The sequence below is a fragment of the Rhamphochromis sp. 'chilingali' genome, assembly GCF_963969265.1.
Source record: "Rhamphochromis sp. 'chilingali' genome assembly, chromosome: 17".
Taxonomy (NCBI): domain Eukaryota; kingdom Metazoa; phylum Chordata; class Actinopteri; order Cichliformes; family Cichlidae; genus Rhamphochromis; species Rhamphochromis sp. 'chilingali'.
Genome location: NC_137944.1, coordinates 31319309 through 31342691, shown reverse-complemented (window position 1 = coordinate 31342691; position 23383 = coordinate 31319309). Strand labels below are relative to the sequence as shown.

Below are 23383 nucleotides of genomic sequence, written 5' to 3'. Positions count from 1 at the left end.
TTACCCATTTATTGCATTAAAAGATTCAAATAATTAATCTTTAGTAAGTTTAAGAGGCTAAGGTTGCCCTTAATGATGAAGAGTAACAAAAGCAGCAGTGTAATGTATTTGTATTTTGCAGAGAAATCAAACATCATTTAATGCAAAACTTATTTTTCAATTTTATTTCATTTGATGAAACAAAAATGTAATCAACTGTAAAGACAGGGTTTTATTAACATAAAGGTTTGTTGATATAAACTTGAAATACCTTTGGATATTAGTGAGATATGCAGCAACTTGTTATTAAAGATATACCGCTCCTTAATAGTTTCATCACAGGCTGAGTTAATTGACAGTTGTGCCAAAACTGTGAGCCACAGCTTCTGTGAGGACAACTAATGTGTTATTGGTCAAAGAAGGTGGGTAACTGATTTCCTAGAATCACTTTCTCCTCTGTGCCGTGTTCATCGATGGTGACGATGTAAGCCACGCCACCACTGGAGCCATCACGGTTCATTGCCAAAGAAAGAGCTACGAGAAAGGGAAATGAACAACACAATATTATTTTTACAATGCAAGTTATTACAATATTTACTAGCTGTAACATGACATAATAGAGTAGGTGTTGTGAGCTGTCAGTATAAGAAACATCAACTGTCTGGTTTCCCCTGAGCATCAAATCATCAGAAGCCCTGTAGAAAAAAACAAAAGAAAAAATCTTACTGTTGACAACAAACTGCTGGCACTCCTGCTTGTTCATGCCTCTGCGATACTCAGCATCAACAAACCCGTAAACATACGAGCTGCCGGAGCCGCCGACTGCAAACGGTTGACGTGTCAGGAGCCCTTTCATAGTTGCAAACACCTGTAAAGGAGGGATCATATCACAAAGCAATGTCATTTATATGGATGATACCTGTAATAACATCAAGTGTGTTGGCTCATTAAGGCATCTTATTCAAAGCACCTAGCAACAAGCAGCAGATGTTTCTGAACCATTAATGTATTAATGAAACTTTTCCCAGTGATCTTTTAAAGCAGGGGTGTCAAACTCCAGTCCTCGAGAGCCGGTGTCCTGAAACTTTTACATGTCTCCCTGCTGCAAAAACACCTGAATACAATTAGTAGGTCATTAGCAAGACTCTATAGAACTTGAGTGCATGCTGAGGTGGCAAACCCTAACCCTACTCAAGTAAATTAAAGTGAAGTAAAGTGTTTGGAAAATGTACTTGTAAAAGTACTTGTATTGCACCATGTTCATTCACTTATGAGCTGCTGCAACATGAATCAAATGGCTGACTTTGTAACTCAGCATGCACTCAAGTTCTATAGTCTTGCTAATGACCTACTAATTTTATTCAGATGTGTTGCAGCAGGGAAACATGGAAAAGTTTCAGGACAGCGCCCCTGGAGGACTGGAGTTTGACACCTTTGTTTTAAAGGCTCTATTTGTTCCTTTCAAACTGTAACCACCAACATGTGATTACTGACCTGCCCTCCATTTCTTCTGTCCCAGCCGGCAACAATCAGATGTGCTGACAGCTCCTCTCTGTATTTGTATGAGATGTTCCTCACCAGAGTGGCAGCTGAGCGAACCTGAGGGTCCTCACCAACCTCGATACTGACAGAAGAAGACATAATAATACATACTTTATGAAAATACACGAGAAAGCAAACTGAACATTACATACACGAGACAGAAGACTATCAAAATAAAACAGGAAATAAAGCACAGTGAGACCAGACTTAGACACGTGGACTTCACACAGACCCTGGAGATAAAGACACAGACTAACCACGATATGATAATAGGAATAGCAACTGGTAAAAACAGAGATTAGAACTAAAGACAGAAATTTGGCAAGACAAGAAAACCAGACAGTAACGGACACAGAACACAGTGAGCCGGACAGACATGGGGCACAGAAGGTAAACAAACATGGCGACACAGTTGACACAATGAGACAGGACAGGACACGAAAAAGGATATTAGCATAAAAAACCAAGAACTCAAAATACCCAGAGGCACTAAGAAATACTGAACTCAAGACAGAGTAGTAATACAGAACTAGAACCTGAACATCTCTTAATTCCATAAGACTGAATCACAAATTGAAAACAAAAATACTGGGTCAAAGACTCAGGACGATGACAGAACTCTGTTGGTCCAAAGCTGGAAATCCCATGTACAATATTATAAGGAAGGATAAGTACAATTTCTAAATATTAATTAGATAATTACCAAATCTTAGTTCTAAATGTTTCAGTGTATGGTCTCACGTGTTTTGCAAGTGTCTGCATGTATTTAGATGCACTGAATGGAGCCTGACATTATTAAGCCTGACAGATTCCTACACACAATACCAACATGTGGTAATATGATATATTTTATTTTCCTTTTTTCAGGCAGACCTTTACACGCTCTAATAGGCTAAATTCTAAGAAATATTCAGCATAAAAAGTTTGAAGATATTCATTAGGAAAATAGTATACTCAGTGTTAGTATTTATCATTTTTTTCACAATAATATCTAGACTTTTACTCTGAATACCATTTTAGTTTGAACAATAAAGAAACCAGAAAAAAAATGTTCCAAAACATTTACTGGAATGTAGGTGACTCAACTAAAGGTATTTAGAGTTAAAAAATATTGAGAGATAGATTTAAACTTGTTAATTTTTAATAAGCTTATAAATCCCCAATTCCAATAAAGTTGTTGTGCATTGTAAAATGTAAATACAATCAGACAGCAATGGTTTAAAAATCTCATAGTCATATTTTACTCACAATAGAACCTATAAAATACACTAAAAGTTTAAGCCAGTTTACTGTTTAATGAAAAATATTAGCTCATTTTGAATTTGATGGCAGTAACAAATTCAAAATGAGCTAAAGTTTGGGATGGGGTCAAAAATAGGCTGGAAAAGTAAGTAGTACTAAAAAGAAAAAGCAAGAGGAACATTTTACAGCTAATAACGTAAACTGGCAACAAGTCAGTAACTTGATTGGCTACAAAAAAAACATGTTTTAGAGGCAGAGTTACTCAGACGTAAAGTTGGGCATACGTTCAGCAATCAGCAAAAACAAAAGTGCTGACTATTTTTTACAAATTTCAAAATAATTTTCCTAAATGTAAAATTCAAGACTTTGAATATCTCATCAGCTACAGTTCATAATATCATCAAAAAAAAGTCAGTCTGCAGAAATCTCTGTGTGCAAGGGCCAAGGCTGAAAATCAGTACTGGATACCTGTGATCTTTGGGCCCTCAGGTGGCACTGCATTAAAAACAGGCATGATTCTGTCATCAAACTCACTTCATGGGCTTAGGAACACTTCCAAAAATCACTGTCTTTGAGCAAGCAGTTCACAGTGCTATCCAGAAACACAGGTGAAAGCTCTGTCACCCAAAGAAGAAGCCCTATGTGAACATGAGCCAGAAACACCACCATCTTCTCTGGACCAAGGATCATTTTAAATGGACTGAGGAATTGTTGAAAACTGCTCTCTGGTCAGATGAATCACAATTTGAAATTCTCTTGGGAAAACATGGACACTGGTACCTGCGGACTAGGAAAGGGACCATCTGGCTTATTACTGGCTTAGTTCGAAAGTCTGACCCTCTGATGATATGGTGCCTGTGGCGTTGGCAGCTTGCACATTTGAAAAGGCACTGTAAATGGACTGATTCGTATATAGTGCTTTTCTACTGTCCTGGAGCACTCAAAGCACTTTATACAACTTGCTACATTCACCCATCACACAACCACTTTCTTCTATACTTTAAGTGCTTTCAATTTAAACGTTCATACACATTCATACTCTGATGGAATCATCGGAGAGCAATTTGGGGTTAGTATCTTGCTGAAGGATACTTGCCATGCAGACTGGGGGAGGCAGGAACTGTTCCGTTATTAGAGGTTGTGGGTGTTATCTAACTGGAGGCATAACTCACAGACACACAACACCCACCATTACTCCAGTGAGTATCCTTTATTATTTTTAATCCCCCTCCCAACAACAACCCACCACAAACGCTCCTACCTCTTCTCATTTACCTGATACTACAGGAACCACCAACGAACCACCAACCTTCCGATTACTTATTGACCTGCTCTATCTACTGAGCTACAACCACTACAGCCACAGCTGATGATGAAACGTATACACAGATTTTAGAGGAATATATGCTCCCACGCAGACCACATCTTTGTCAGGCAAGACTTTGCATATCTCAGCAAGACAATGCTGAACCACATACTGAAGCTATAACAAAAGCGTGACTCGTAGTAGAAGAGTCTGGATGCTGTACTGACCTGCATGCAGTCCAGTCTAGCTAAAATGCTCTACCACAGAAGAATGGGACAATACTACTCTCTCAAAAGTTCAGCAGGTGCTCTCTTCATATGCCAGATGCTTACAGACTGTTGGTAAAATAAGAGGGGTAACTACACAGTGGTAAACTTGGCCCTATGTTTTTTTCATATGTTCTGCAGCCATAGAAATGTGAAATGAGATAATATATTTTTAAATAGTTTACTTCCTCACTTCAATTGTGTGATGTTTTTATACACTCTATAGTGAATAACATAGTGGTTTATCAGACTTGTGAATCATTCATAATGTTTTTTTATTTAGATTTTACACAGCATCCCAACATTCTGGGTTACGGTTAGGACTGGATGCAAACAAGCTTAATCAGACTTTAAGCTTTTTTCTGTTTTACAATCTTACTATTAAATTATAACCTTACTTATGAAAGGATCACAGTGTATCAGCCTTTTTTCAGTACTTTGTGCATTTACCTGTGCACATCCAGCTGGTAGTTGACTATCTCAGCCATGGTCTGAGCGTCTGCTGCAGATCCTGACAGAGCACAGTAGATCTTATCATGGAGGGGAGACAGTTTGTTCATCACCCTGTTCACCACCGTCTCTCTGTGTGGAGGATGAAGGGAGAGATTCACATTGAAGGGTGAATATGTTAAAATAGGAGGAAGAAGGACCTGTTATCCAGGCAGAAACGGTCACACGGCGAACGCGCACGTTTGCGCGGGCACGACTTACCCAGCAGACACTCGGGAATCAGACCCCAACACGACCCCACCATCATACTCTATGCCAATAATGGTTGTCTGCGAATAAAACAGGAAAAAAACAATATTCAGAATTACTTCCGCTTAATACGCAGCTGTAATGTTCGCATTTAGCCCACGAAATAAGAAAGAGCGCAGCACTGCGCACATCAACAGTCCACCAAACCTATAAAAGACATAAAACTTTCTACTTACTCCTGTTTTCACCTCCTCTGACAACCATTCTGGTGCTGCTTCTTCCAACATGCTGCTGCAGAGATAACTACACACCGACAGCAGTCTGATTCCTCACGTAAACCGAAGCGTTTGGTCGAGCAGCTCCGGTTTGATTTCACTTTTTTACGTTTTAGAAAGCCTTCGTTTATGCTTCAACTTCTATTTTTGCTACTCTTCTTTTGCTTTGATTTACCAAACGATTTCTGCAGTCAGGTTTTAGACGGACGCCATGTTTTCCCTGATAAACTCGAAATCGAAAGTTAGGCTTGTTCACCCTCAGCACTGAGCTGCACCAGTAACAGCCTGTGTTTCAGTCAGCTGAGCTTCTTTGTGCTGCACGCAGTTCAGTAGGTCAACACTGAGAAAGTATAACAGCTGAACAGGGGAGCCAAAAAGGCGTATTTATACCTAAACTGTGTTCCACTCACTGTCGGTTTATGTTGTATTGTAATTTACTCCCTTTACCTCCCACATCCTGCAATGATTTGCTGCGTGAATCTTCTCTCATCTGGAGATATTAAATTTATAAATAATTTTGGTAGGTGACTTTAATTTACATATCAGTGATCTCTCTAACTGCGCTGCCACAGAATTCCTTAACATTTTTTAATTCAGTGCAGTGTTACTGAGCCCACACATAACTATGGCCACACTTCTATCAGTGGATAAGGTTTTCACGCTTGGTTTATCTATAATATTTGCATACGTTTTGCATACGTTGTCATTTTTGACAAATTTGTTTAGTTTTATATCTTTAATGAGCACTGGGCAGCTAGATTTCCTGCTCTCCTTTCTATTATGACTGTATCCACAACCATTTTTTTCAGATATCAGTGACTTAGTTCGTTGGTTTAATAGTGTTTGTTCATTAGTTCTGGATAGGATAGCACAGTTAAAAGTCAGATTAGCCTCAGTCATCAGTTCTTCCCCTTGAATCAGTGATCACATCAGTCTCCACAGAAGACAGTGCAGAATGAATCTCCACGTTCACTACCTCCACACGAAGGAGTTACTAATCACGCTCATCCAACTCATGAGTGTGAGAACATCTTATTTTGCTAATTAGCTAATTAACTATAATAAACATAGTCCAGGGTTCTTGTTTGAAACCATAGGAGATTCCTTCTCAGTTTGCTGTCTTCTGTCATCTTCTTATGATTATGACAAAATCTGCATTTCTTTAATGATGAAATCAAGAGTATCAGGTTGTAGTTCAAGTCTCTACCCTGTCAACTGGCTCAAGTTTCTCACCCAGGTCTGTTGTCCAAGTTTAAACTGATTTTTACAACAAATCTTTTTTATATATTCTCACACATATGTTTTTCTTCCTGCCCAAAGGACATTAACTGTCCTAAATTCATTGAAAATGTTTGACCTGTCATCTTCCCGTGCCTTCTCTTTGTTATAAAGTAACAATGCTTATCTGGCTGCTTTCCAGCCAGCATAAATAGCCAACATCTTTCCTCCTTAGATAACAAAGTTTTAGATAATTACAGGTCAATTACCAAACTCATGTTTAAAATCTCAGAGAAAGTTGTTGCTCATTGGCTCCTTCAGCTCACTGAAGGAAACAACATCTTTGATAAATTCCAATCAGTTTACAGACAAAACAACAGCACTGAAACAGTTTTATGGAAAATTACTGTTATTCTAACGCGTTCAGATGAGGGTGAACATTAGATTTTAGACCTGATCAACTATCTGCAGCCTTTGATAATGTTGCTGATGCTACTTTTATCAACAGATAATTTATCAAACAGATCATTTAGAAATCATATAAATCGATGTATGTTGTCTTCTGCACCTCTTGTATGTTGAGTCCCCCAGGGGGTCAATCCCTGGACCTGTTCTGTTTATTTGTTTATGTTTATTTGTTACCCCTAGGTTTCTGGTTTTGATAGACTCTCCTACCATTGCTATTCAGATGACACACAGTTGCACTTTTCTGTTAAGGCCCAGACAGTTTCTCTAAGGAGGTTGGTCAGTACACTGGTCCCTCACCAGTAACATCAAATCATCACCAACATCTGGATTTTGAATTTCATATACGCTCAAGGCTCATTCAGACTTATTTTCCTCACCTCAGAAATATTTTAAAAATCAAACTTTTGCTGTAATTCAATCATCTTGGACTTTTAAACACACTTTAATTTTCTTCTGCCTTTCTTCTTCTACTACAGTTCACTTTTCACATGCATCTCTCAGTCCTCCGTACCTCATGTCAAACTGCAATCCTTCAGACTATTCTGTGATTTGTTTTAAATGACTGATGAAAACACATTTTTATAGGTTTTCTTTTCCTTAATCTTTTCTCCTTTATTTGGGGCAATAGTTTACATCTTTTTGTGTGTATGCTGGAATAAATGTGTGAACCTCTGGCTGATTAAGTGGCTTTTTATGTGTATGTTTGAGCATGTCTAATTCAATGTGTGGCTTTAACTCAAACTGTGAAGCACTGTAACTCTGTTTTAAAAAGGACTATACAAATAAAGTTATTATTAATCCTATTATCACTTAAAAATACACAGTTACAATATTTAAAGAGCATCACAACAGCAACAATTGCAAGAAAAGACAAAAAGAAATGATTATGGAAATGCAAATATTTTATTCTTTTCTTTTGACATAAAAGGTCACATAAAAGGGTGGAAAGTTGATTTCGGTATAAGTATCTCTGAATCTGCTTGCAATTTTGTAATAAAGATTAAACAGTTGTTTTTCCAACTGTGTTTCTAGATTTTCACGTCTTCACTGAGTAGAAAATAACTTGTTTTTCAGGTGTCTGACTTCAGTTGAGTGTTTAACTTGTTACATCCTAAACAGACAAAACAGGTAATACAAGTCCAGCTTCCAAATAACCGCTCTTTGATTTCATTGGTAGTTTCATGGTAGGAGGAACGAAGGCGGTCACTCATCGTGGAACTTGGGTAGCTTGTCACCAGGTACAACCACATGCTCCACCCCCTTTTCTGTTACCACCACCAGGTGAGCGACACCCCCGCTGACGTTGTCTCTGCCCATGGCCAGGGCAAGAGCTGTGAGCAGGGAGAGAGAAGGATGAAACAAAAACAGGGCAGGAGAGGAAGAAAGGCAGGAATAAAAATATTAGTTGAGTTAAACAGTAAGAGGTCATCAGTTTCCAGCATATATACAACTTCTAACATTAACAACTGTGTCACCAACAAACACAAAGTTTGATTTTTATATAACATCGAAACACCAGTGAAAGCCTCCCACTGAGAACCAGCTGATTTTTGTTTATTTTTTTTACAATAACGTGAGTTTATATATAAGATTTATATATGTATATTAGATGTTTTTTGCGTTACAGACCCTCCAACTTCACAGGAGTGGGTTGAATTTTTGTGCCTTTAAAATAAAAACTATTTGATAACTACAGGAGCAACCAAATCAATTTTACACCCAAATTTGAATTTCAGTCTCATGTTATATATCATAGTTTATATAGAAAAACTTTAATGCCAATTTAATGCTTGTGATAAAGAGTAACAGAAAGAAGTACTGATACTCTGGATGTTTGATCTGTTTCCTCATAATTAAATACAGAAACCTTGAAAAGTAGTTTTTGCATAAAATATAAAGACTACATATGACATATAAAGTTATATGTAAAGTCTCCTTTGCAACTTCATTTTGACACAAAGCTTATGATTCAGTCTACTGTGTGTGGCATGTAGTAAGTCCTTTGCACATTTAGAGCAGAAAACACCTGATGAGTACCAGTTTATTCATAATTTAGGATCATTTCTTTCATTTCTTTCATTTTCATTTCTTTTAAGCTCTTGCTTAAGAGTGTAAGATGTGGTTCAAAGCTCTAAAATATTTTTCAATTATGTTAAATTCATCACAATCCCAGCAAACATTTTCCGAGCACAATCCTTATTTTCTCCTGTACTGTGATTCATATATTTCCTCTTCATGCAATCAACAATTTCCCTGCAAAACATTTTAACATCTTGATGTGAACATGGTGAAAAAACGGTACCGTTAGTGGCAAACTGCAGGCATTCCTCTTTCGTCATGTTGGGTTTGTATTTAGCGTCAATGTAGCCATAGATATAAGTGCTGCCTGAGCCGGCGATGGTAACAAGCTGGTTAATCAACATCCCGCCAAGAGCCACAACGTACACCTGGAAAGAGATGGAGAAGATCATAGTGCAGAGCTCGCTCAGTTTACAGTCATCATCAGCTCTTCTGAGATGTCTGACAGTTTTCACAGAGATCTGCTACCTGTGGTCCGTTCTTCTTGTCCCAGCCTGCTGTCATGAAGCCGGCCTGCAGCTCCTCCCTGTTTTTGTAGCACAAGTCCTTCAACACAGATGCTGCTGCCATCACCCGTGGAGGGCTCTCCATCTGGACACTGCAGAAGAGTGAGAACAAGCAGACACAGCTAAATGTTATTTCAATATGATTGAATGTAGTATTTACAATAATGTGATGTTCAGAAAAATATTTGAATAATTCAAGAACATTTTCCAGCAAAATATAAAGAAATGTGGGCTCAATATCAATCACCAGGTATAGTTAGCTCAATGGAGCCCTCTCATAAATTAAACTGTTCCCAAAGCATGCTGGGAAATGAGCCTAAAAACAGCGTCTATTACACTGAGGAAATCCATTATTGTAGTTTTTTTCTCTTCTTCAAATAAAGAAATACTTTCCAATTCAGGTCTAACTGAAGCCACTGCAGTGCTTACACTAACAACTCTGGACCAACTGGGGACAAGAACAACTTTGGTCATGCCTGTAGAGGCTGACTGGTACAAACATTTGTGTTTGCACCAGTCCACTATAAGTCTGAAGTTTGGCAAGGTGGATTCATTATCTTATTATTGTGATCTCACAAACCTCATGGGACTTGAACTGTTGAGCAAAGTAATTTAAACCTGTGCTGTGCACATACCTGTGGAAGGACAGGTGGAACTTTGCAGCCTTGGTGACGGCCTGAGCATCTGCAAGTGAACCAGCTATGCAGCAGAAGATCCGGTCGTGAACCTGAATCACCTTGTTGATGGCCTTAGACGATACATACTCCCTGAGGAGAAAGTTGGAATGAACAGTGGTTGAGTGTTTGACATAGACACGACACACATAGTTGCAGCATGGAGATGTGTAATCTGTGGCTGTAGCAGATGGTGTGGACATCAAAGTATGTGAATGTGATAACTCAACAATGAGGTGATGTAGGATTTTCACATTTATATCACAGGTGCACCTATTCCAGTGCTGAGGGGCACTGCTGCCAGCGTTTTTTATACCGTACTACTTGGGTTTATAAGAAACACTTTCAGTAAAAAAACATTAAACCTGTAGTTCAGTAAAGTAATTGAGTAAAAATACTTGCTTACATGTATACTAAGCATATTCATGGTCTTATCCAATGAGTTTGGCACTGTAGGTTTAACAGTCCATTGGCACTGACAGGGGGTCAACCCATTTCAGGGGGTGCTGGTGCTGTGCCATGACTACCTTAGACATACCCCTGCCCTGCACCTGTTTCACATCCATCTAGGACCAAGACACGTACATTCTGTCTTTAAAGGTGGACAACGCTCAATGCACAACGCTCCACGCTTATTTATAGTGACCTCCAGACTTTTCCACGCATACAAACTCTGCCTGCCTACTGTCAGCAAGCATGTGGTCTTGAAAATAACAATAAAAATAACAATAACTACTTGTCCAAGCTGTCCATCCCTTTGATGACAAAATCTACATCTAAAAGCACCCAAACAGACCCTCAGGAAAGTATAAAGTGGCCTAAGCCTGGGACCCAGTGTATGTGATTATTTTTTCACTTGTCAGTAAAATTACACAAAAACTACAAAACCAGATTTGATTAAACTTTATACAAATAAAATTTTGGTGCAGATGTGTTTATACTGGAAAATAAGGTAATAGCTTCGGTGGCGATGAAACAGATGAAAACAAAAGTACTAAATTGTATCAATTGAATTAAATTTTATTTATATAGCACCAAATCACAACAAAAGTCACCTCAAGCCACTTAGGAAGGCACTGCTGGGATTTGAACCCAGGATCTCCCGTTTACTAGACAGGCGCTTTGACCAGCTAAGCCACAACACCTCTTGCACAGACCACTCCTGCAGATTAAATTTCAATTAAACAGTTTTATTCTTTCCCACATTTACCACAACAGGGAGTGAATGAGCGTCCCTGCAGTGTGATTCTATTTTAATTTACAGTTAAACTGCATAAATAAACCCCTTACTCTCCCACTGAAGCTCTGGAATCTGAACCAATCACAACCCCGCCATCAAAAACGGCCGCCAGGATGGTGGTCTGAGGGAGGAGAGGAGAAAAATAGTTTTTAAACAAATATGACTAAATTATCATTGAGATACACCGCATCATAACAACATTTTTTCCCTGTTCATTCATGAAGACTGAGCAACGCTATGAATTCTGGGATTTGGAGTTCAGAAAATGATGAGGCTGTGAAAATGAAAGTATAGCTGACAGTTTTCTGCATTAAAAAACTCTAAAAGCAAACGAGCTCATAGTTTAGAAGTTAACATTTACTGATAACATTATTAGTTAGATAACCAGGTGATGTGGTTTCAGTTAGTTTTAGCTTCTTGTTCAGGTAAACGCATCACCTGTTCAAACACGACATCGGCTAGAGTTCAAACCTCCTGTTTTACACACGATGACTTCAGTGTTTCATCTTTAGATAAAAACACTCGTCCCCTGGTGCAGGTTTACTTACCCCAGTGCTGACTCCTTTGACTCGTGAGTCCGTGCAGTGTTTCTCCATTTTAACCCCAAAATCGAAAGAGAGGAAGAGCTGACGCTCAGAACAGCGACCTCAGGCGCTCCGAGACGCGCAGAGGAGCCGCACTCACCTCCACAATGGCGCTAGCAAATGTCTTCGAAACTCCCGCACCTGGCTTTAACTTCGACAACGCAGGAAGGTAAGAGCTTCTTTTAATGTTCTCAGAGCTGCAGACTGAATCAGTGACGACAGAAATCAAATGAAACCGTCGGTAAGACTGAACTTACATCGAGATCAAAAACGAAACTAACGTTTCCTGATTTTATATCAGATTAATCGCAGAGACAAAGACCTTTGTTCACGGTTATTACAAGTATATTTTCAACATGTAGCTATTGAAAAGTTGCTTTACCCCAGCCCAGCACAAACACACGCACCACATACTCAGCACCCCTGACCCCTCCTTTCTCCTCTTCATCTTCCTCCTTATAGAAACGCTGCATTAAAGGGTCTCTTTGATGGAGGAAAAACTCCCAAACCTATGAAAACAGGCACCACCATCGCAGGAGTGGTGTTCAAGGTGAGTATAACTGTGGGACACTGCGCTGACAAAAACACGAATAAACAAAAACATTAACTTTGTGTGTTTTAGTCCAAATACAAAAAACACTGTTTCTAAAAGGATAACAAACTAACTCGTTCCCATGACAGGCTTTGTTTTGTATTTATTCTACTAGAGAAACTTAAACACTAAACTACAAAAGGTTTTATTTTTCTTAATTCAAAGGCTCTTATCTGGCATGGTGCTGTGAGCAGATTCTCCAAAGCATTACACTCAAAGCCTGCCTAACCCTAACCCACAATAGCATGTAATGAATGACATATGAATGAATGAAAAATAAATGCAGTAGACAAACAATATCCCAGCATTTGCTAAATATTTACCTTGGATTTAATTATTTCTTGCTTTAGAAATTTGCATTTCAGTCTGTTTTTGCCTAAAAGCAAAAGCTGTTTGAATGCTGCTCTACAAGAATATTCCTATGAACATTTACTTTATGGAGCTGTTAACATAATGATTGTCAGGCGCATGCATATGATTCAAGTGACTGTGTTTCTACAGGATGGGGTGGTGCTGGGAGCAGATACCAGAGCTACATCTGGTGAAGTGGTGGCCGACAAAATGTGCGCTAAAATCCATTACATCTCTCCAAATATATAGTAAGTTTCATTAGCAGAGAAATGCCTCCTGACTCTCTCACAGTTATTTTCATCCAGTTGTTTCAGGTAAACTGCTGTCATTTATTCTTTGAACAGCTCATTTTACCATTAACTGACACTTATACTTTAAACTTATACTTAAGCAATTTAATACATCGTTACATGTGACGAGAAAAGAATGACATAGCATCCTCTGTTCATATAAAACATTCAAACGAAGCAGCTGTAGTAGGTTACAATAGCTTCATGCTACTGATGATATTCTGGGATATTATGGCTGCTGTGGGAGAAGAACAGAGTCCTCCCATTGTTTCTCTAGTCATTGTTTGGTTTTTCACTCTCTCTCATTATCTCTAGCTTGCTAATTCATCCTTTATGTTTTGTTTTTTGTCTGTTAACTCATCTGTTCTCTGTCTCTGTGTGTCTGTAGTTGTTGTGGAGCAGGTACAGCAGCAGATACAGAAAAGACCACAGACCTTCTGTCGTCCAACCTCACCATCTACTCTCTGAACAGTGGGAGGAACCCTCGTGTCGTCATGGCCATTAACATACTGCAGGACATGCTTTACAGGTGAGTGTTGCACACACTCAGGTGTGCTTTTAGGACTTGGAGGTGAGTTTACCATTAATGAAGATTTTTAAATTAGTAATAGAAGTTTGTGTTAATCATATATGTTTGGTCTCAGGTACCACGGTCAAATTGGGGCCAATCTTATCCTCGGGGGAGTGGATTGTACTGGGAACCACCTGTACACTGTGGGGCCATATGGGAGTGTAAATAAGGTGCCTTACCTTTCAATGGGTATGTGATATAACTGCATTCAGTAACAGTATTAGTCTTTTTATTGGGATAGTGGATTAGTGTTTCTATAATCCTTTTGTCTCTGGCTGTTCAGTCCAGCATATAAGAGCTACATAAAAATGTCAGCAATGGGTTGTTGTTACTAATATAAATGACATCATACAGGTATTTGATTCACTCTGTGTTTAGCTGACTTTGCTTTGTGTTCATGCAGGATCTGGAGATCTGGCTGCTCTTGGGATTTTAGAGGATGGGTTCAAACCTGACTTAGAGGTAAACCAGAAATAAAAAACACGCACACAAAAAAGTGGTTTAAATACTGTGAAATGACAGCTGCTCATTTAAACTTGATCAAAGAATTATTTCAATTCATTTTTGTGGATCTTTAACTGCAGTGTGACAGGATACTGTACTTGTATAATAAAACAGTTCATCCCTGTCCTTTGTGTCTTTCACAACTATTAGAAAATGCATGCAGCCATCTGGAAGTTGTTGCAGCTGGATTTTAAAGCTTACAGTTGACTCTTTTTCTCTTTTATGTTCCGTTTGCTTTTTTCTTCATGTAATTTCTGTCCTCTCTCAGCTGGAGCCGGCGAAGGAGCTGGTGCGAGCTGCTATTCAAGCAGGCATCATGAACGACCTCGGCTCAGGCAACAACATCGACATCTGTGTCATCACCAAACAAGGAGTGGACTACATCAGACCGTACCGGGAGTCCCAGTTCAAAGACAAGAGGTGCGTATGTATCAGTATGACTTAGTTCATCATCTTAAAAAGGAGAAGAAACTTAAAAATTAACAATTTATCAGTTAAAAAAACAAAACTATAGTTTGACATGAGTATTTAACCATGACCGTCTACTCGTTTATGCTGTACATGCAGCACACGATGGCTGTTGTAAAAGCTGTAAAATTATTTTTCCAAGCTCCCAATATGTGATTAGAACAGCACATTGGTGTCCACTCTTATTATGCAGGAACATAAAGGGAAAGTGTGAATTTGGATTACATGTATTGTGCGTACAACAGTTTCCCTGTGTAGAAAATGTAAGATTATCTTTCTTTTTCCTCCCAGGAAAACAAAATACAAATATCCACCAGGAGCAACACCGATTCTGACAGAGAAAGTCGTCCCCTTAAAGCTGGAGGTTGTGCAGGAAACAGTGCAGAAGATGGAGACGGCCTGAATTTCAGCACAGAACCACAGGATCTAAACATAAATGATCAATGTGGCAAACATGTGACTGACACTGGTTATGGGTTTGACTGCTGATAAAAACTTAAAAAATAAAATATATGATACACTATGATGCTTCCTGGTGTTTCTTTCTCTTATTATTTTTAAGTACACGGTGGTATTTGATCCTCCAAACAACAGACATGAACTAACAATAACAGTTATAATACGAAAGGAATGTTACATTTACTTCTACACAATTAATTAAACACATTAAATGCTGTATTTGATCAAATGCGTTAATGTCCCTGATCTGCGCTGTTTTCCCAAAAACCTGTCGGCTGCGCTTCCGCTTAGATACTGATTGTGTAAAAGAATAAAGCCTTCCTATTGGCTGAAATCTAAATTGATCGTTGAACTTCGATAGAATATTAAAATTCCAATTTTTAGGTTAATGGGACTTAGGATGGAAACATCAGAGCATTACTTCTTGCTCGAAGATGTTTTGTTTCATAAGAAAAAAAAAAAAAAAAAAAGCCTGCACCGATGAAGAGTTTTAAAAAAAACTTTCACTTTCGATTTCTTTGTCGCGTAAGCTACGAGGAAATCATTCGTACTGCGAATCAATCGACTTCGCCGTCGTTTGGTTGATTTTGAGGCCGTTGTGTTAAATACAAAGTTAAATTCCTCCCAACTTTAGGACACACGATGGCTATTTTTGATGTGAGCGGTTATAAAAAATATTGTGAACTGCGTGAACAGATCTTTCCAGCAGGACTGACGCATCTTGTAGACCGAACCAACCACTACAACTTTGGCACTAAAACCCAGGAGTTTGCTGTTCCTCCGGGTGTGGACGTGAGTATAATTCAACATTTCTCCCCCCTTTTTAAATCAGCTACAGAATCCAAACATTAAACTCGGTGGTAAAAAGCTTTACGCGTCTCTTCGCTTCTGGTGTTGTAAGCAGAGACCTTCACAATGTTAGGGTCTATAGATAAAGTTTGGAGTTATGATCTGTTTAATTTCATTTTTCATATGCTAGATATGGCCTCTTACTTTCTGTTTAGTATACTCACCATTAGAGACCATTAGTTCCCTTTTTGGTTTCATTACAGCCTTCAGGGTTTCTGAAGTCCTGCAACCATGACGGAGGCGTGTGCATTGAAATGAACCACGGTACCACCACCCTGGCCTTCAAATTCAAGCACGGAGTCATCGTGGCAGTGGACTCCAGAGCCTCAGCAGGAAACTACCTAGGTATGATGAATAACTGGTAGAGTCTGTCTGCAGTTTGCCAACCACACAAACATGTCTGAAAATGTGTGATTACATTTTTCATTTCTCATTTCTAATTCCATAAATGAAAAAAGCAAAAGTAAAGGTTAAGCAAACGGTGGAAATCATGTGTCAAGAACCTAAAAAATAGTTAAGCATTCTTCCAAAGATATAATTGGCCTCATTCATAAGGTTAGTGTAATGATGAAATGTTTTTTCCAGGATGAAAGCAGTATTTAAATCCAGATTTTACTGATTTTGCTGATAGAGTTTGCTCCTAAACTATGGAGTGGCTGTAGCTCAGGTGGCAGAGCAGGTCAGCCACTAATCAGAAGATCGGTGGTTCGATCCCACGCTGCCTGCTGTCTGCATGCCAAATATCCTTGATACTAACCCCATGTTTGCCTACTGGTGGTGGTCAGAGGGCCCGGTGGCGCCAGTGTCCGGCAGCCTCGCCTCTGTTAGTGCGCCCCAGGGTGGCTGTGGCTACAATGTAGCTTGCCATCACCAGTGTGTGGATGTAAAGCGCTTTGGGGTCCTTAGGGACTAGTAAAGCACTATATAAATACAGGCCATTTACCTAATCCTACATTGTTACATTAGGGCACAGTCTGTGGAGTTGTTGCTTTATATTCTGCTCTTGTCCAGAGCAAACATGCTGAATAAAACAAATAATAACATTTCGATACAGGCTATTAGAAGGGTCCACAAATGGATACCATGTTACTGAATCAACAAGTAAAGTATGTTAAGCTGTAGTTTGTCATTTAACTGGTCATAATACACAACTAATAATACCAATACTAATACCAACCATTTCAAACAAACCTTGGTAATTCAAAGAATTAGAGCTCTATAGTATTTATTGTGCACTCCCACTGTTTATTAAACTAGCTTTACAAAAAATGCTTTTCCTCATAATGAATTGAACTATAACTACAAAGTACTGTGTCCATTTCTTTCCAAGCAAACAGAATCAGACAGGCTAACGTTGGTGATAATGTATTTGTAGTATCTGATTAACAGTATGTAAGTGGTGCATTAGTGGTTGGAGGGTTTACCATAGATACCAGAAGGAAATCAACTCCCTCACTCTGGACAGTTAACTGTATTCTCACATGGCTCAACATTGACATGCGGAGGAAGGGTTTACAGCTTCTTCAGTTAATTCTAAAAAAATGTTCAGAGCTGTAGTGCTTCTGTGAAAATGTTTCTACGGAGCAGAGAATGATTTTCTGGAGTGAAAAGTAACTGTATTTTGATACGTTACCAACCTGTGTTAGCAACTTGCCCCCATAGAGTGTACACACACAGAGATAGAGTAATTAGTATTAAGAAACATACATAAAAAAATTGTGGAATTTCACTTAGCAAAACCTAAGCATTAAGTTTCTGGATGATCTGTATCAGAAAACAGTTTATACTACATACTACTCATTTTCTTCTCTGAGAGAAATGATGTTCACAAAAGCTTAATCTGTGCTCAGAGTTCGTTGGTGAAAAGAGAAACAAGTAATATTGTGCATGAATGACAACTTTAAATTCTGGCTTCAAACAACAGGAAAACATGCATTGCTTGTTTAGAGAATCTCAGTGCGCTCCTGTATCTGAATCAGTCCCTTTGTCATGTGTGTGCAGCATCAAAAGATGCCAACAAGGTGATAGAGATCAACTCTTACCTGCTGGGCACCATGTCAGGCAGTGCTGCAGACTGCCAGCACTGGGAGAGACTCCTGGCCAAAGAGTGCAGGTATGTCCAGTTTGAATATATCAAACCCCATATTTTAAACCTTCAAAAGACTAGAATATTTCTTACAGTTCCTGAATCTCCTGAATTTATTTTTCTGTTCTAAACTATTCTACCAGTCAGAATCATGTTTACAGATTCTAATCAAGAGTATATTATTATATTTATATTTGTGTACTCTTTAAATTTATGTCCAGCCTCCCCTGACACCTCACCCTGAACCCACTGATGAGCCACAAACCACACCCCACCACACACTTAAGGAAGTTACAAGGTTTTCCAAAGTGTTTGAAGTTTAAAAAAAGATTAATGTAAGTGTTCGTTTGACTAATGAGTGTTAAACAGTGTGTAAAATTTTCAAAAATGACAAAATGTCTAGAGAGAATGCTGCATAATACCCTGAAAGCTTCCAAAGGTAGTGCTACCCATCAGCAGAATGGATTAGGAAGGGCTACAGGCACAAGTCAGGCTTGATTTTTCTGATAGTGATTTGGTCCTGTGTTGTTATTCTTTCACTCAGGCTGTACCGGCTGAGAAACAATCATCGGATCTCTGTGGCTGCTGCATCTAAGCTGCTGTCCAACATGATGCTGGGTTACAGAGGAATGGGCCTCTCCATGGGAAGCATGATCTGTGGATGGGACAAGCAGGTAATATATGTGTGGGATGCAAGTAAGGCAGCAAGTTTAATGAGTAAAATATATTAGAAATGACTTGGACATCTGAGGAACTGAGGTAAAAATTTCTCCTGTCTTGTTCATGTTGTCACGGTGGACAGTTATCAACAATGGCTGCTTGCTGATGAAACGGTTACTTAATTGAAATATATGTCACTTTAAAGTTAACCTGGATAAGGTTTAAAATAGGTGAAGTCAGGTTGCTGATTATATATCTGTACAGTGGTGTGTAATAGTGTTTACCCCTGTTACATGTTTGTCACAGTTACATGTTTTTGATTATCAAAAAAATTTAAATGTGAGACAAACATAATACAAAATGCAGTTTTTAAATGAAGGTGTTTATGATTAGGGGAAAAATCCAAACCTACATGGCCCTGTGTGAAAGAATGATTGTCCCCTAAGCCTAATAACTGGTTGGGCTACTCTTATCAGCAGCAACTGCAATCAAGCATTTGTGATTTGCATTTTGAGCATGAACCGCCTTTTTAAGGTCATGCCACAGCATCTCAATCAGATATTCAGGTCAGGACTTTGACTAGACAACTCCAAAGTCTTCATTTTACTTTTCTTAAGTCATTCAAAGGTCGACTTGCTACCGAACCCAAGTGCGCTTCAGTGTGAGGTCGCAAACAGATAATCGGACATTCTCCTTCAGGATGTTTTGGTAGACAACAGAATTAATGGTTCTGTTTAGCACAGCAGGCCTTCCAGGTCCTGAGGCAGTAACAGCCCCAGACTATCACATGACCACCATGTTTTACTGTTGGTATGATGTTCCTTTTCTGAAATGCTGGGTTACTTTTATGCCAGATGTAACAAGACACACACCAAAAGTTAAACGTTTGTCTCCCAAAGGTTTTGGGGATCATAAAGATGTTTTCCTGCAAAACTGAGTTGAGCCTTTATGTTCTTTTTGCTCAGCAGTGGTCTTTGTCTTGGAATTTGGCTATGTAGGTAGGGCTGGGTATCGTCACTGATTTCTAGAATCGATTCGATTACGATTCGTAGGGTCCCGAATTGATTTGATCCATAATTCGATTCGATTTGAATCAGGGAAATTTTGCCTCAGAGAGTCAGGAATATTATAATTGTGAATACTTAGTACATATCCATATTTTTATATCTATAAAAAGAAAACTGACACTTGCAAGACTTTATCAAACGTGCAAACATCACAGCAGATGCCTTTGTGTCAAAGTAACTGAGGTAAAATACAGAAACACATGAAGGAGATTTTCCTGGCCTGGGATTTTTATAGCAGATAACCTTATAAATATTCTGCAGTAGAACAAAAAGGGAAGAAAACCATGAATCAACATATAAATATTACCTGATGCTGCTGAAGTGAAGTTACAGAGGTTTTTATTAGAGAAACAGCTAAGCATTTTGCAATTTTGCCTAATTTTATAAAGTTTGAAATTGTTTAGTATTGAACAGCATAAATTAGACTTTCTTCTCAGAAGTCAGTTAAACAAAAAAAAAAAAAAACAGTGGCACTGCGCTGTAAACAATGGTAGGCTTGTGGGTAATAAGCAAGTGAATAATGCAGAAAACAGATTTTTAGATGGGAAACTGGTCATGAGAGAGAGCTGTGCATGAAGTGTATTTTATCGTGAATCTAGTGCAAAAAAGACGTAAACACAAAGAACAAACCCACAGACGCATCATAATCAGCAAGCTGTCAGCTTTCAGCCCCGACCGTGTCCGTGCCGTCAGGTGAGAAAGGCGACATCTCACTGATTCTGATCCGTCGGCGGGTCCACGCTTTGTGTTTACGTCTTTGTGCAGAATCCGTGTTCCTGCTCTCATTTACTGTTTTAGCTGTTTGGCGGTTGTTGAAATTTTGTGAGGTTTACTGCGAGATTCTGACATTTCGGGCAAAATAAATTTATATTTAAAAATCGATTCAGGATTTTAATGAATCGATATCATGTTATCCAAGCTAGAATTGATTTTAATCGATAAATCGATAATCAAAACCCACCCCTATATGTAGGCCATTTTTGTCTCTTTCTTATGGTGGAGTCATGAACACTGAACTTAACTTAATTTTGGTAGGCCGGTCACTCCTGGGAAGGTTCATCACCGTTCTGAGTTTCCTCCATTTATGGATAATGACTCTCACTGTGGTTTGCTGGAGTCCCGCAGCTTTACAAATGGCTTTATAACCATTTCCAGACTGAGAGATCTCAATTACTTTGCTTCTCATTTGGTCCTGAATATCTTTGGATTGCGGCATGATGTCTGGCTTTTGAGGATCTATTGGTCTTGACTTTGTCAGGCAGTTCTGTTTAAGTGATTTCATGATTCAGAACAGGTGTGGCAGTAATCTAGCCTGGGTGTGGCTGAAGAAACTGACCTCAGCTTTCCAAAGATGTGATGCGCGATACACCAGAGTTAATGATTGTTATAACGAGGGTGGGGAATCGCGTTTTCACACAGGCCATGTAGGTCTGTTTTTTTTTTATTATCCCGCTTAATAAGAAATACCTTAATTTAGAAACTGTATTTTGTGTTTACTTGTGTTATCGTTGTCTAATATTTCAATTTGTTTGATGAACTGAAAAATTTAAGTACGACAAACATACAAAAAAAAAAGGAAATCAGGAGGTGGGCAAACATTTTTTCATGCCACTGTATGTCACAGGATGGAAATCCCCAAATGGAAAAATCTCTAAACAAATTAATTATGTTTTTTAATAAATCTTGGGCAGATGTCTAAATGCCAGAGAAATTATTCTTGCATCTTTGCTGGTCAGATCTGTAATTTTTGCCATTTTATTCTGAACCAAATGTTAGAAACAAAACATTGTGTGTCCTGCAGGGTCCTGGTCTGTACTACGTGGACGATAATGGGACGCGTCTGTCTGGTCGCATGTTTTCTACTGGCTGTGGAAATAGTTACGCCTACGGTGTGGTGGACAGCGGCTATAGGGAAGACATGACAGTTGAGGAGGCGTATGAGCTCGGCCGTCGAGGCATTACACATGCTACACACAGGGATGCTTACTCTGGAGGGGTGGTCAACAGTGAGTACACTCAGTGTTTTTTTGTATGTTACATTTTCATACAATTTCTAAGTATTTGTTTATTAGTTGTATGTTAGTTGTTGTGTGTGTATATGTTTACTCATTGTTGTGTTTTGGGGATTTTGTGTGTTTGTTCGTGTGTCTAGTGTATCACATGAGGGAAGACGGCTGGATAAAGGTGTGTAAGGATGACGTGTCGGAGCTGATCCATCAGTACAGAAAAGGAATGTTCTGAGTTTCATCAATAAATCCAGATCAGCATGTTGTAAACTGTCCAAAACAATACTGATGTTTTTGGAAATGATCCACAAACCTCATTATAAACAGTTTTCACTGTGATGCATGTAGAGAAAATTCCAAGAAAATCAATTAGAATAAATTTATTGAAAATTTTGATTTTGTACTAAATGTTAAGATGTTTTCTTTATAAGATTGTACCTATTAAAATGACTTCAAATCAAGACTTCTGTAATATTTCCCGTTAACTATGTTGTGTTGCACTGTGTTATAAAGTATTAGGTACACAATTGAAAAAATTCCTTCCGACTCACATGTGTGTTAACAGGATTGGCATGTCTCTCAGAATAATAAGGTAAAGTAGTATAGAGACAAAATAATTATCTTCAGCTGTAGTTAAATATATATCTGGTATATATTACAATATACAAAATATAAATAACAATTAAAATGCAAATGCTTATTACTGAATTGGGAAAATAGTGCTAATAAAATTTTTATTATTTAAAAAACTATCTAGAGCTAGTTCGATTTCAATGTCAGTTTGATCAGAGAATCTTTCTGAGATCTACACATTTGTTTCAATAGAGCCCTGAAGACAGATTATATATTGCATATAGACAGTCACATTATTCTGAACAGGCTCTCAGAGTAGTGTTTCTAAGTTGAAGTTTGTTACTGCTCATTCCAGCAACATGATGAACTGCTGGAACTGAATGAATAATACCATGAGCTAAGTTTTCCCTTATTTAGAGTTTGTGTGAGGAAATGTCAAAGCCCAAAGGCATTGGGTCATATGATGTGCACTAGTTTTTAACGCTGTACTCAAAATGTGGATATCTTGGCAGATATAATAAAAAAGGTTCTGAAATGGAAACGGGTATGATTTCAAGATTTATGGTGAAATTATGGAATAGAATTTTGTTTATTATGAATAGTTTTCATGTGCCGGATTTGGCAGCAGCCTACACCTTATGGTATAACATACAAACATTTACCGTTTATTTTTTTAATGCATAATTTTCCTACTTTGAAATTGTTATTGGTCAGCTGGAGATTTTAACCTCTAACCTATTCAAGAATGACCCAGCTAGGCTTTGGACTCGCAGTAGGATGAGGATGCACTTAATATCCACCTTTTTGTGCAGAAGTTTGCTTCTTTAGA

At 38.5% G+C, this 23383-nt stretch overlaps 4 protein-coding genes across 4 annotated transcripts; 2 read left to right on the top strand and 2 right to left on the bottom strand.

The window, feature by feature from the left end:
* Window positions 1–184: 184 nt before the first annotated feature.
* On the bottom strand, window positions 185–5620 carry psmb9a (proteasome 20S subunit beta 9a). The gene is made up of 6 exons (XM_080863698.1): window positions 5271–5620; window positions 5047–5114; window positions 4786–4917; window positions 1474–1603; window positions 706–847; window positions 185–513 (listed from the first exon to the last, which is right to left on the bottom strand). Exons 1-6 carry the CDS (start codon window positions 5319–5321, stop codon window positions 386–388), a joined length of 651 nt encoding a protein of 216 aa, XP_080719824.1. The 5' UTR covers window positions 5322–5620; the 3' UTR covers window positions 185–385.
* Window positions 5621–7928: 2308 nt separating this feature from the next.
* Window positions 7929–12169, bottom strand: psmb12 (proteasome 20S subunit beta 12). The gene is made up of 6 exons (XM_080863697.1): window positions 12043–12169; window positions 11545–11615; window positions 10216–10347; window positions 9543–9672; window positions 9298–9442; window positions 7929–8326 (listed from the first exon to the last, which is right to left on the bottom strand). The coding sequence occupies exons 1-6, from the start codon at window positions 12088–12090 to the stop codon at window positions 8199–8201; spliced, it is 654 nt and encodes a 217-aa protein (XP_080719823.1). The 5' UTR covers window positions 12091–12169; the 3' UTR covers window positions 7929–8198.
* Window positions 12116–15357, top strand: LOC308384984 (proteasome subunit beta type-7-like). Its single transcript, XM_080863694.1, has 8 exons — window positions 12116–12247; window positions 12541–12628; window positions 13172–13269; window positions 13700–13840; window positions 13956–14071; window positions 14286–14344; window positions 14655–14806; window positions 15146–15357. Exons 1-8 carry the CDS (start codon window positions 12186–12188, stop codon window positions 15255–15257), a joined length of 828 nt encoding a protein of 275 aa, XP_080719820.1. The 5' UTR covers window positions 12116–12185; the 3' UTR covers window positions 15258–15357.
* Window positions 15358–15844: 487 nt separating this feature from the next.
* Window positions 15845–22442, top strand: psmb8a (proteasome 20S subunit beta 8A). Its single transcript, XM_080863695.1, has 6 exons — window positions 15845–16105; window positions 16366–16507; window positions 18164–18275; window positions 18793–18922; window positions 21777–21981; window positions 22128–22442. The coding sequence occupies exons 1-6, from the start codon at window positions 15956–15958 to the stop codon at window positions 22214–22216; spliced, it is 828 nt and encodes a 275-aa protein (XP_080719821.1). The 5' UTR covers window positions 15845–15955; the 3' UTR covers window positions 22217–22442.
* The last annotated feature ends 941 nt before the right edge of the window (window positions 22443–23383 follow it).

What these genes read in the sequence shown, in the direction of transcription:
- psmb9a (XM_080863698.1), bottom strand. Translation starts at nt 5,321, where the DNA reads ATGTTGGAAGAAGCAGCACCAGAATGGTTGTCAGAGGAGGTGAAAACA. An exon ending in GATTCCCGAGTGTCTGCTGG is followed by an intron (nt 4,918 to 5,046) that starts GTAAGTCGTGCC and finishes TCCTCCACACAG; the next exon opens with AGAGACGGTGGTGAACAGGG. An exon ending in CCAGCAGTTTGTTGTCAACA is followed by an intron (nt 514 to 705) that starts GTAAGATTTTTT and finishes CCTTTCTCGTAG; the next exon opens with CTCTTTCTTTGGCAATGAAC.
- psmb12 (XM_080863697.1), bottom strand. Translation starts at nt 12,090, where the DNA reads ATGGAGAAACACTGCACGGACTCACGAGTCAAAGGAGTCAGCACTGGG. An exon ending in TCAAAGGAGTCAGCACTGGG is followed by an intron (nt 11,616 to 12,042) that starts GTAAGTAAACCT and finishes CTCCTCCCTCAG; the next exon opens with ACCACCATCCTGGCGGCCGT. An exon ending in TCCAGAGCTTCAGTGGGAGA is followed by an intron (nt 10,348 to 11,544) that starts GTAAGGGGTTTA and finishes CTTTCTCCTCAG; the next exon opens with GGAGTATGTATCGTCTAAGG.
- LOC308384984 (XM_080863694.1), top strand. Translation starts at nt 12,186, where the DNA reads ATGGCGCTAGCAAATGTCTTCGAAACTCCCGCACCTGGCTTTAACTTC. An exon ending in GGTTCAAACCTGACTTAGAG is followed by an intron (nt 14,345 to 14,654) that starts GTAAACCAGAAA and finishes GTCCTCTCTCAG; the next exon opens with CTGGAGCCGGCGAAGGAGCT. An exon ending in TCCCAGTTCAAAGACAAGAG is followed by an intron (nt 14,807 to 15,145) that starts GTGCGTATGTAT and finishes TTTTCCTCCCAG; the next exon opens with GAAAACAAAATACAAATATC.
- psmb8a (XM_080863695.1), top strand. Translation starts at nt 15,956, where the DNA reads ATGGCTATTTTTGATGTGAGCGGTTATAAAAAATATTGTGAACTGCGT. An exon ending in CTCCTGGCCAAAGAGTGCAG is followed by an intron (nt 18,276 to 18,792) that starts GTATGTCCAGTT and finishes TCTTTCACTCAG; the next exon opens with GCTGTACCGGCTGAGAAACA. An exon ending in TCTGTGGATGGGACAAGCAG is followed by an intron (nt 18,923 to 21,776) that starts GTAATATATGTG and finishes TGTGTCCTGCAG; the next exon opens with GGTCCTGGTCTGTACTACGT.